The 13,418-nt window shown below is 37.2% G+C and overlaps 1 protein-coding gene across 1 annotated transcript in view; it reads right to left on the bottom strand.

The window, feature by feature from the left end:
* Positions 1 to 13,418, bottom strand: part of ROCK1 (Rho-associated, coiled-coil containing protein kinase 1) — a 159,249-nt gene that overhangs the window by 29,618 nt on the left and 116,213 nt on the right. The window contains exons 17-21 of the mRNA XM_011996345.1: positions 12,468 to 12,574; positions 10,503 to 10,653; positions 6,227 to 6,387; positions 3,354 to 3,538; positions 1,785 to 1,854 (exon numbers count right to left, since the gene is read on the bottom strand). Coding sequence (XP_011851735.1) covers positions 1,785 to 1,854; positions 3,354 to 3,538; positions 6,227 to 6,387; positions 10,503 to 10,653; positions 12,468 to 12,574 — 674 coding nt within the window. The remainder of the gene's footprint in view (positions 1 to 1,784; positions 1,855 to 3,353; positions 3,539 to 6,226; positions 6,388 to 10,502; positions 10,654 to 12,467; positions 12,575 to 13,418) is intronic.

Consider the following 13,418-nt stretch of genomic DNA (forward strand, 5'->3'; position numbering starts at 1 on the left):
ACACTACTAATTTAAATGTTAGATCAATTCTTGACTAATGTTAGAAAAAAAATCACTTCTGTTTTGGTGGGTGGGATGTACTGGGCAGTTGAGAGACAGGTAAAAAATATCCACAAAAGGGCTGGGTGCAGTGGCTCACGCCTGTAATCCCAGCACTTTGGGAGGCCGAGGTGGGCGGATCACGGGGTCAGGAGATCGAGACCATCCTGGCTAACATGGTGAAATCTCGTGTCTACTAAAAATACAAAAATTAGCCAGGTGTGGTGGCGGGCACCTGTAGTCCCAGCTACTCGGGAGGCTGAGGTAGGAGAATGGTGTGAAACCAGGAGGCAGAGCTTGCAGTGACCTGAGATTGCGCCACTGCACTCTAGCCTGGGCGAGAGGGCAAGACTCTATCTCAAAAAAAAAAAAAAAAAAAAAATCCACAAATAAGATTTATCGAGTATTCTGCTAACATATCTATAATATATGCTTATTTCAGAACAATGGTTCTTAAAAAATTCACTGAGCTTTTGCCAACTCCAGCGAAAAATATTTAACACATGAGACTCATTTTGTGTTAGTTGCTAAAGTTACAGAGTGAACTTCCAGTTCTGATATCTATTTCTTTTTAACTACCCTCTTCATTTTAAAAGAAAAAGAGAAGGGAAAAAAATAGCAAGGGCCAGCAAACAGCTGTGGAGACCTACTTTAACACTTACTTATTACATTAAGAAACAGCACTTTTCTAGGCAAAAAAATACATAAATGTCTATGGGAATGCAAATGAAAGAAGAATAAGGGCTTACTCTAGGTTAAGTATTTAGAATTCCTAAAATTAAGTAATCTATTTGGCCTTTGGGACTCAGATTCTTATCTCTCTGACTTCAAATAATGAAATTCAAGTAAGTAAATCAATGAAGGGATAAAAAGAAAAATAATCTGATTTGAAAACCCAGAATAAAAACAAATCTTAAAATTTGGTTCATAACAGCTTATTGAATTGAATGCTGTTTAATCCAATGCCCACAAGCAATGCAATAAATCAGAACTGAGACAGGGTCAGGTTTTGTACTATTTTCTAGAAGCAAAATGAAGAATCCACAGGAACCACCACAAGTCATTTGACATCCATCCAAACATCTGGAGGCACTGGATGATTGCTCTGTGGAAGCATATGGCAAGAAAGTGTATGGGATGCTACAGATCACTTTGCAGAAGTTAGCAGTAGATACTTTGAATAATTACATTTAGCAAATACCCAGGGCAAGAGTTTTCAATAATATTTAAAAGTTTTTCATTTTGTTTATGAGACAGAGTCTTGCTGTCGCCCAAGCTGCAGCACAGATGACCTCGGCTTACTATAATGTCCAACTACCAGGCTCAAGTGATTCTTCTGCCTCAGCCTCCTGAGTAGCTGGGACTACAGGTGCCTGCCACCACAACCAGCTAATTTTTGTATTTTTAGTAGAGACAGGGTTTCACCATGTTGGCCAGTCTGGTCTCGAACTCCTGATCTCAAGTGATCCACCGGCCTCGGCCTCCCAAAGTGCTGGGATGACAGGTGTGAGCCACCGCGCCTGGCCTGAAAAGTTTTTATGATTTAAAAACATACACCAATGATAGCCTAATATGCCAAGAAACAAATGGACAAACAAAAAGAAGAAAATCACAATGTTTATTAGAAGATGAAGAGTCATTTGAAAAAGAATTTTAAAAAGAAAAAGTTCACATAAAAGAATCTAATACCTTGTTGTAAGTCAGATTTTGAAACAGTGCATATGTTAAAAATGATTCTCACTTACCGAGAAATATTGTTCAGCTTCAAGCTGATCTTGCAGCTCCCGCATCTGTCCTTCATTCCCTCTATACTGTCTTCAGATGAAAAGAAAAACAAGTGAACAAACGCTCCTACTTATACTAGACTTTATTTATTCTTAGTTTGTTAAAGTTGCTAATATAAAAAAGGTTTACTAAAACAATCTTTATTTTTAAAAAACATACTTCATTATTATTTTACTGATTAACGTGGTCAGGCCACACTGGTTCTATCTTGCTCCTTATAAAATGATGCTATACAAAAGTCGTGAGAGCCCTTTTCTACTGATGATCACTTTTTGGAGAATATTAATTGTGGATCTATCCAAAATGAAGAAATAAAATTGATACCATATTTTTGCTAAATTTTTACAGAGAAAAGCAGTAATAGGGAAGAAAATGTCTTCTACAGTAAGTAAAAAAAAGGGGGGCATGAAAAATTTAGTAATAGTTCAGTGCTATATATCATAGTACTATATTTAATAAGTAATAATTCAGTATTACACACTAGACATTATGGCCAATTAAGCACAAAAAAGGGGCTGTGGAAATGAATCATCAGGTAAGAAGGGAAAGCAAGAACAACAAACTGACAAAGAAGGAGGGACATAGACAGACAACTGCATGTATATAATATATACATAAACAAAACTCACAAAGGAGCAGGGTCCAAAAGATGGAAACACAACGTAACCCGAAGACACAGATTTTCAACAATTATTTACTGTCTACTATGGAAGTCTAGCAGCTAGGCTTGAAAATCTAGCTGCTAGACTTTCATAGTAGACAGTAATAGCTTTGTATTCTCAGTATCTAAAAAGGCATGTGGTTGACAGAAAGTCCACACCAATCTCTATTGAATGCTGAGTGAGAGTATTTTTGGAGGAAAAAAATATAAAACACATTTTTGTGAAAATGGTGGCCCTAAAAGAGGAAAAGAATTTCACCAATATAAACCCAATTTTATGAAAACTGAAAATTTAATCCAAGAATCACCTTTGTAAATGAAGCTAGCAAGTGATGATATAATAAAATAAATTCGGAGGAAATAAAAACACAGGACTTGGCATAAGATATATCCACTTTTGATATTAAACTTGTGATGCATATTCTTAGGCAAATTGTGAAAGCAATCCTGATATCTTGCTTGTTCTCCATTTCAAGTAAGCAGGCATATCACATCCCAAGAGTAACAGAAAAACAAAAAAGACATTTTTGCATTTTGAGATGAACCAAAGACACAAAACAAAACAGTGTGTCATGTCTAATTCTAGCCTCTGAACATCTCCTACAAGGCACTGTGATTTTTGTAATTCTAATCTGAAGAAATGTGATGACTTCTGTGGACATGAAAATCAGATGAGAAAACTGTGGTCTTTCCAAAGCCTGAACTCCCTTGAAAACCTTTGCAAGTAAATTCTTTTACTTCTAAATACTTTTTCGCAGTCTTTCACAAACTCTAAGTACATAATCTGTACATATGTAAAATATCAAACACACAAGTCAATGATGAGCACAAAAAAGAAAGAAATCACAATGTTATTTTAAAGACTTACTTCGTAAGCTGAGCTAACTCAAATTCTAATAATCTCTTTGCTTCCAATAAAGTATTTATTTCCTGTTTCATCTGCTTTTCTAAACCTTTTAAATTGTCTGCCTCAAATGCTTGAGTCTTCAATTCATTTTGTAACAACAGCCGCTTATTTGATTCCTGCTCCAGCAGCAGGGTTAGATTCTTAACCTATGAATGAGAAAAATAATTGGGATCTTAAATCTCTTAAATAATTTATTAGACATTATTTGAAAGAATACTAACCAAATCAAGTACATTATAATTCATGGTACTAGTAGAAAATATTAGTATTTTAAAGAGTCTTCATTGTTCCATGTGTTTATTATTGTAGATTTACTATAAAGTCAAATTAATTCTCAAATTTCAGACATGAGATGTTGTGGAGGGAAAAAAATTCTGGTTCCTTTCAGACCCAATCATCATGAAAATGTTGGAGTACCAGGTGATTATAAAACTCATTTCTGGGCCAGGCACAGTGGTTCACGTCTGTCATCCCAGCACTTTGGGAGGCTGAGGCAGGTGGAGTGCTTGAACCCAGAGTTTGAGACCAGCCTGGTCAACATGGTGAAACCCTCGCTCTACAAAAAAATACAAAATTGGCCAGGCATGGTGGTACACTCCTGTAGTCCCAGCTATGTGAGAGGATCATCTGAGCCCGGGAGGCAGAGGCTGCAGTGAGCCAAGATCATGCCATTGCACTCCAGCCTGAGTGACAGTGAGACTCCGTCTCAAAAAAAAAAAAACATTTCTGGGGGAACATTTGAATGGAATACTTAAATTTACCTGTTTATGTGCTCTACTCCACAACCCTTCAAAGCTTAACAAAACAAACTGAACATATGTTTCATTCAACTCAAATATTTTTGAAGTGTTTATTAGGTGTTCGGACCAATGAACTCAAAATTCCTACAGTGGTTTACAATGGCCTTCATGATCTGTTCTAACTCTATTCCTATCATTGGCCATTCTCTACAATCCAATCATATTCTTCAGATCGTCAAATGCAAGAAATTCTCCCTCATCTCACAGTTCTTGTACACACTACTCCTTCTGTTTTATCCTCCTTCATTTATTCATTCTTCAGCTCTCAAATGTCATACTCTTAGCAAGGCCTTCTGTAATTCCCAAATGTGATTAGTAATACACCCCTATAGCATTCGGTACTTTCTTTTTAATTATTTGCAATGCTTGTAGTTAGTATTTTTTTTTTTTTTTGAGACTGAGTCTCACTCTGTATGTAGCCCAGGCTGGAGTGCAGTGGTGTGATCTTGGCTCACTGCAAGATCCGCCTCCCGGGTTCACGCCATTCTCCTGCCTCAGCCTCCCGAGTAGCTGGGACTACAGATGCCTGCCACCACGCCCGGCTAATTTTTTGTATTTTTAGTGGAGACGGGGTTTCACCATGTTATCCAGGGTGGTCTCGATCTCCTGACCTCATGATCCACCCACCTCGGCCTTCCAAAGTGCTGGGATTACAGGCGTGAGCCACTGCGCCTGGCCAGTAGTTACTATTTTAATATCTGTTTTTCCCTCCTGGCTGTAACTTTCAACAAAGTCAGGACCATACCTATATCTTACTCACTTCAGTAACCCCCAACTCCTAGCACAGAGCCAAATAGTAGGTAGTCAAAAATTATGTTTTTTAAATGAGTGAATATTATCTTTCAAATTTTGTACATTCCTCCTGCATGCTAACTTTAATAGGTACCTCTAGTCTCTCTTCTTTCTAAACCATTCTATATACCACTACTAAATTGATTTTTCTAGAAGTGCTTTCACCGATAGCTCCCATGCAAGTTTTATTTTTTAGAGATAGGGTCTCACTCTCGGCTCACTGCAGCCTCAATCTCCTGAGGTGCAAGCAATCCTCCCACCTCAGCCTCCTGAGTAGCTGGAACTATAGGCATATGCCACCACACATAGCTGATTTTGGTATTTGAGATGGGGTTTCACCAAGTTGCCTAGGCTGGTTTCAAACTCCTGGGCTCAAGCAATCTGCCAATCTGCCCACCTCAGCCTCCCAAAGTGCTGGGATTACAGGTGTAAGCCAACGTGTCTGGCCACCCATGCAAGTTTTAAAGAGTATCGATACTTTGGCCTCCAAATTTCTCCCATGACCACTCAACATGTCTTCTTCTTTTCTTCAAAAAGTTAAAAGTTCTATCAAGTTCCTTTTTATGCTTTACTTACCCATCTTCTTATCCACCCAGTACTCACTTTATTATCCATATCTTTACTAATAATATTCCCTCTAGCAAATAAAACTCTGACTCTAAAACTATTACCTTTTGAAGTCTTACTCAACCTTTAAAATACAGGTAACATGTTACATCTTCCTGAGAAGGCTTTCCTACTTTCGGTCTTAGAAATAATTTCTAAAGTACATATAGTAACCACCAGGACATGTTGTCATTTTATCTTTTTATTAACTGCTTTATAAAATGTATACCCCATGCTATCAATCTAAGCCAGGAAAGACTACAGTTAAACACTTTTATTGAAATCTAAGAGCAATGCTTTCTTTGGGGATATAAGATGCATTATAATAAAGACTTTTTTTTTTTTTTCTTTAAAGCAGATGGTCAGTTTTTTCAGGGAAGGAACTATGACATTTCAATACAGTTGTACTGTCATAGTGGAAAATGGCATAGATTACACAGAGTGAATATTCAATAACTATTTGAAGAGGAAAATTCTAGGTGCTGGGGTAACCATATAGCAGGGAACATAGACCCATGTCAATCATTTCATTCAAATCTCCTTCACGGTGTTTAAATTATAGATAACTCTTCAGTCATAACTTATATAATCGTTTCTCTTTTAATAGATGAACAAAGTCAGTACTATTTTTCTTACTTCATCCTCCATCCTTTCTTTATTTCCAGTCAAATGTTCTAGTTTCTGCTGAGATTGCTTCAGATCAACGTCTAGCATGGAACACTGTTTCTCAATCTGAACAACCCGATTTTCAGCCTTCTCTCGAGCTTCTCTTTCTTCTTTCAGCTTTTTTTCCATCTCTGGGAAAGCAAAAAGTTACAAACATTTAAAGAAAGAGTACTTTAATACATTTCACTTTATATGGGCTGTAATTTGGTTTCAAACATCTCTATTGTTTTTATCCTGGGACTTGAATAGAGCTATTAATTATAGAAATTCTCATGTTATGTAAACTGTTTATATAGTAGAAATCTCTAAAGAAAAGGAGTTATAAAATATAATACAGCAATAAAATCTTCTAAACCCAGCTCTTGCCCAATGATGAGAGATTAATCAGTACCACTTTCAGACTAGAAGGTGAAGAGTATAGCTAGAAAGAAAGTGAATCAACAAAGAAGAACAATGAAGGTACATCAAGTAAAAGCAGAAAAATAAGGCTGTGGTTATTAATTTATACCCTGCATTGTTCCAGAAAAGGTTCAGGAGGCTTAAGGCTATGGTAGGAACTCCAATTGATACAATTCAGATGAATAAGATTCCACAGTAGTATAATACCTCTTTTAATTATTACTGGAATATATTAGTCTACACTGAGGCTCCTTTTTTTGAAATATAACTAAGCTTCTGAGAGGTTAACTTTTCCATGTTCATGCAACTAGTAAGTTGCCCCATCAGGATTCTAGTTTATTTGAAGTCTGCTTTCCCACTCTTGAAGACCACCCTCTAGGTGACAAAATATAAACTATTAAATAAATATAAATAAACTATTACTTATCTTTCCCCCCAAACCTACAACTTAGCTGCACCACTAAATTGTCACCTCTTAAGACCCTTCTGTTTAATCAAACACAAATCCATCCACTATGTTCTTCTGACTCTTGATATCTCTCTCCTGAGCGCCAGACTTAGATACCAATTGACCATTTAACATCTCCACCTAGATATCGAATAATCTTATTAAAGTTAACATATCCACAATAGATGCCTTTACTTCTGGCCTATCCCCAAACCACTCCAACCCCAGTTAGTCTCAGTCTTTTGTTTTTTTTTTTTTTTGCGACGGTGTCTCGCTGTGTCGCCCAGGACAAAGTACACTGGTGCAATCTCAGCTCACTGCAACTTCCGCCACCTGGGTTCTAGCAATTCTCCTGCCTCAGCCTCCTGAGTAGCTGAGATTACAGGTGCGCATCACTACACGCAGCTAATTTTTGTATTTTTTAGTAGAGGCGGGGTTTCACCATGTTGCCCAGGCTGGTCTCGAACTCCTGGCCTCAAATGATCTGCCTGCCTCGGCCTCCCAAAGTGCTAGGATTACAGGTGTGAGTCCCCGCACCTGGCCACCTTCTATCCAATTCATCACCAACTCTTGTCCTCTACACCTCAACTTCTTTGCCGCTCTACTACTACCAGTGTTTACAGCCTATAGCCTTCTAACTGATCTCCCTTTTTATCACTGTTCTCACTCTTGAAAGCATTCCCCACAAAGCAGCAGAAATGATATTTTAAAAACATAAATTACACATCCCAGAAGCTTAAAATGTGCTAGTGCCTTCATACAAATCTTAGAATAAGAATACTGAACTTACTATCACTTCTGCCTGGAATGTATTTTCTCCAGCTCCTTTAACAGGTGGTTCATTTTGACTTTCAGTTCTTACCTCAAATATTATGAGCTCAGAGAGCCTTTCCTCAGAACCCCCATCTAGGGCAGTGCCAAGTCAAAACAATGATATTAATGTGTATTTTCTTCCCATTAATAATTACAAGCTGTACATATTTTCATTTATGTATTCTTTTTTTTTTTTTTGGTCTATCTTCACCATCTGAATGTAATCTCCGGGCTTCCTGTCAGTTTTAGTCTCTGCGATATTCCCAGCTGTGCCTTGTCTGTAGTAGGCAGTCAGTAATTAAGTGAAAGAAATAAAAGTAGCTCAATATGGCTAAAGCACAGGGTACACACAACAAAGTGTAGAGCAGGAAGATTGCAAAGACAGACAGGTGTCAACTTAAAGATTCGGTATATCCAAGGAGTTTGAAAGGTACCCTGCAAACAATGAAAAGCCACTAAAGGATTTTAAGGATAACAAAATATGATTTGACCAAAAAAGAAAATTGTTCTAACCTAAGTGAGAATGATTGATGAATAGAACAACTCTTGGCAAAATGAGGATGTGATGTTCAGTAACCAAGATAATAGCTACTGAAAACTTTCTATGCACAGGCACTTTACATGCATTTTTCATCTAACTTAAAATAGTTACAGGGCAACACTGATCTGTCTGATTCCAAAGCCTTGGCTCATCTCATAAAGACCCTATGGCCATTAACTAGGTTAGTGAGAATAAAGAATAAGAGCAGGTTTGATGGATAAGATTATGAGCTTTCTTTTGAGGAAAAATAATTTAAGATGCCAACACATCCAGACTGTAGTAGGTTAAGAATAAGTAGAAGGTGAAGAAAGACTTATTAGAAGTTTGGATATTAAAAATTTTTTTTCTATAAAGAATCTGACACCATTGAATTTAACTATTTTATTATTTTATCTGAAATAAAACAGTAGTAATTAGTAAGGATCACAGATTGCTGCATGGATTTGTCTATTTGTTTTTAAGATGGGAGACTTGTTCATGTTTACAGTAAGAAAGAAGATAATGGAGGTAAAAAGGTCGAGGATATAGAAAAGAAAAAGAGATAAGAAGTTAAGATGAGATAAGAGGAGATTACCCTCCTTTAAGATAATAGTGAAGATAATGAAGACAGGTAAAGAAGTAGGATAGATTGACAAGAAAACTAAATTTTGAGGAGTTCACACCTAAGCTTTCATTATTTATTTGTGAAATAAGAATAGAGTTCACCTAAAATTGGAGTGATAAAGAAACGGCACAGGAAACTTGAGAAGATAAATAAAAGTCTGGGAAAAGAAATTTATGAGCGATATGTTTAAAGAAATTGACAGCTGGGCATGGTGGCTCATGCCTGTAATCCCAGCACATTGGGAGGCCAAGGCGGAAGGATCCATTGAGCCCAGGTGCTCAAGACCAGCCTGGACAACATAGTGAGACTCTTTCTCTACCAAAAAAAAATAATTTTTAAAAATTAAAAAAAATTTGACAACTCAGGTTGCAGATAATGCATTGGACTAACACTCAACTGCTTGAAGAAAGTGGCTGGCTGGTCTGAACTAGGGTTGTGTTTGGAGGCATAACACAGTGGAAGTACAAAGAAATGAGAAAATTGAGGGTATAAAGCAAGATAGCATATGAATTAACAGACAATGAGGTCCAGAATGGATCATAAAGAAAATCAAGGAAAGGGCTACTAAAAAACAGAGAAAAGACAGATTCCACTAACTTTTATAGGAAACAGAGTAGTAAACTGAGGGAACAAGGAGGTGAAATTGTGATCTTAAAAAATGGAAAGCATTGCCAGGCATGGTGCCTCATGCCTGTAATCCCAGCATTTTGGGAGGCCGAAGCATGTGGATCACCTGAGGTCAGGAGTTCGAGATCAGCCTGGCCAACATGGTGAAACCCATCTCTACTAAAAATACAAAAATTAGCCGGGCATGGTGTCCAGTGCCTGTAATCCTAGCTACTTAGGAGGCTGAGGCAGGAGAATTAGGAGAATTGCTTGAACCTGGAGGCGGAGATTGCATTGAGCCAAGACTGCACCATTGCACTCCAGCATGGGAGACAAGAGCAAAACTTTGTCTCAAAAAAAAAAAAAGGAAAGTATCAAAAGGAAGGCACCCTCTTCTTGATTATAACTTATAATTTCTTTCTTTCTTTGAGACTTTGAGACATAGTCTCACTCTGTTGCCCAGGCTGGAGAACAGTGACGCCATCTCGGCTCACTGCAACCTCCGCTTCCTGGGTTCAAGCGATTCTCCTACCTCAGCCTCCCCAGTAGCTGGGATTACAGGCGTGTGACACCACACCTGGCTAATTTTTTTTATTTTTAGTAGAGACGGAGTTTCACCCTGATGGCCAGGCTGGTCTCAAACTCCTGGCCTCAAGTGATCCACTGGCTTCAGCCTCCCAAAGTGATGGGATTACAGGTGTGAACCACTGTGCCAGGCCTGTAATTTATATTATAATTTCTACAAGTTATGCAGCATAAAATTTTGATCAAAACCAAATTTTCTGTAGTCACTATTTGAAGCCAATTTTGTAAAAATAATAAAACTGACACTTACCACACATTGCCACAGACTTTGCCTCTTCAATAGATTGATGTTTGTCAGTTAAACGAGCTTTGGTTACTTTGTGTTCATTTACCTCTTGTTCTAACCGTTGTTGTAATGATTTAAGTTTGTAGTTTAAATCTATTTCTAAATTATTCTTTTCCTGTAAAATGGGAGTAGGAGTCATGTAATAAACTGTGCAGAAGGCATGCATGTTAGTAAATCTTACATTTAATATTCTGGAAGAGATAAGATGCCTTATTTTAAAAATCACAATAAACACATATAATTAAAAGCAAAAGATAACCTTTTCTTTACCCCCTCCCTTCCCATTTGAATCATTAACCATGGCGGAGGGCAGAACAAAGCTGTGCTGGTGGTTATGTTCAGGACAGTTCATTGCTAAGATCAGAAAAGAATAAGTCAAATTTTCAGTTTATTTAAAAATTTTTGATACCATTTTTTTTTTCTTTTTTTTTTAAAGAGATGAGGTCTCACTCTGTCACCCAGGCTGGAGTGCTGTGGCACCTTCTTAGCTCACTGCAGCCTTGAACTCCTGGGCTCAAGCTATCCTCCAGCCTTAGCCTCCAGAGTGGCTAGTATTACAGGCATGTGCCATCACACCTGGCTAATTTTTAAGCATTTTTTTTTTTATAGAGATGGGGTCTTGCTCCATTGCCCAGGCTATTCTCAAACTCCTGGGCTCAAGCAATCCTCCTGTGTCAGCCTCCCAAAGTGTTGGGTCTACAGGCATGAGCCACCTTGCCTGGCCTGGTACCACTTAAAAAATATATAGTAACTGATGTTTATCTACATTTGCATCTATATCCACATTTACTTTGCTTTCACAAAAACAAAACAAAACAAACCACAAAGCATCCTGTGGCAAGTCACTGACATAGAAAGGAAAAATGAGTCAAAATATATTCCATTTCTGTTTGAGTACCCTTTTCTACTCTTTCTTCTTTTATCTTAAGTCCATATTTACACCAGCTTGGCCATCAAAAACTATTCTAATTGTGACAAAACATGTCCAAAGGACAAGATAAGTAAGTCATGGCTTTTCTGATAATTTGCCTGAGGTTCTAATGAACCTCCAGCATTACAGAGAGGCTTTGAAAAACTGACAGCTGTATCTCTATATCATCTATCTAACTCTTAGCAAGGTACATAACAGAGAATAACCAACGACATTTTTATTGTTAAGAAAATTCTAAATGCAAAGGCCAATCACTTTATGCTCTTTTCCATTTTGCTAACCGTAACAAAACAGAACAGGTACTCATCATCTACCATGTACTGATCTGTTGTTTTCCTTCTTCATAGGCCCTCACAGCACATTCATCTTACTCATGTACAAAGAAAATAGGCAAATATACTTCATAAAAAGGTATTTCCAAACCAAAGCAATCTGTGATGATCTGTTAACATGAAACATCTAATGCTCTCTAGGGTAAAAACAAACAAAAATAACACAACAAAACCCTAAATAAGACACACATACATCCCCACATACCAACCAATCAAACATAAACACTTTTAGAAATGTAACTATATAGGCCGGGTGCGGTGGCTCAAGCCTGTAATCCCAGCACTTTGGGAGGCCGAGACGGGTGGATCACGAGGTCAGGAGATCGAGACCATCCTGGCTAACACGGTGAAACCCCGTCTCTACCAAAAAATACAAAAAACTAGCCAGGCGAGGTGCCGGGCGCCTGTAGTCCCAGCTACTCAGGAGGCTGAGGCAGGAGAATGGCGTAAACCCGGGAGGCGGAGCTTGCAGTGAGTTGAGATCCGGACACTGCACTCCAGCCTGGGCGACAGAGCGAGACTTTGTCTCAAAAAAAAAAAAAAAAAAAAAAAGAAATGTAACTATATAAACATTAAGAATAAGTGCTATTTTATAAAACCACCTAGCAGTCTATGATAATCAGTAATTACTATTTTATAATAATTGGTATATGTTAAATCAATTACCTTTTCTGAGTGATTAAGCATGTCTTGAGCCTCTTTTCTTTCTCCTTCCACTTTTTCAAGATTATGTTTGAGATGCTTCACCTCCTCTTGTAAAGATGTAATTCGAGCTATCAAGTGAGAAAAAAGTTCAAGTCTGTAGTCATTGAAAGAAGTCTTCTTGTTCAGTGTGACAATTTAGTTTTTAAAAAATGTGTTGTTTTTTTAAATGTATTAAGTTTCCTGATCCAATAAAATTTATTAAGTGTTTTCACAATAAACACAAGATACAGAATAAAAATATTAATGCTAATTGGATATAATCTAGTGCACATTCCTTATTTACAAGTAGCCAAAGAGATGAAGCCTCAGCTTCAGCTAGAAATCAGATCCAAGTCCTTATTGAGTGCTCCTTCTAACGACATTAAAGGTGAGAGCCTTTTTTAGTCAATTAAGGCAAGTATTAAATGGTACATATGTGCCAGACACTGCAGTGTTTAATAAAATTATTTTTAAACTTAATGGAGCCAAACTCTATTTTCATAGAAAACTAAGTTTTTAAGGAATTCATGTACTCTAACAAAGCTTAGTTTTAACTTACCTGATGTTCATGCCTTGCAATGGTAGTAACTCATAAATTTAGTAACTGTCTACTCATTAAAACATGCTTTAACCTTACAGGTATTTAAGGCATAAGTATTTAATAAACACACAAATTTAAAACATGTAGAATCTAACTTAATATACTTATATTGTCTAGCTTAAAATAAAAATTATATTTTCATATTTTGTGATTCAAAGTGGCCTAGGATTTGACAAGGAAAATAGATGAAGAACCTGAAGGGCCAGTAAAAATTCTGTACTACTCAAAGTACAGTCTGACTTACTGTACTTGCCCCACTCTCAAATGTACTCTAGTTACCTCCCATATTTCAGGGTTTCTAAAGTAGTTCTTTAATAAACAAATAAATATTA

Source organism: Mandrillus leucophaeus, unplaced genomic scaffold (assembly GCF_000951045.1).
Source record: "Mandrillus leucophaeus isolate KB7577 unplaced genomic scaffold, Mleu.le_1.0 Scaffold51, whole genome shotgun sequence".
NCBI lineage: Eukaryota > Metazoa > Chordata > Mammalia > Primates > Cercopithecidae > Mandrillus > Mandrillus leucophaeus.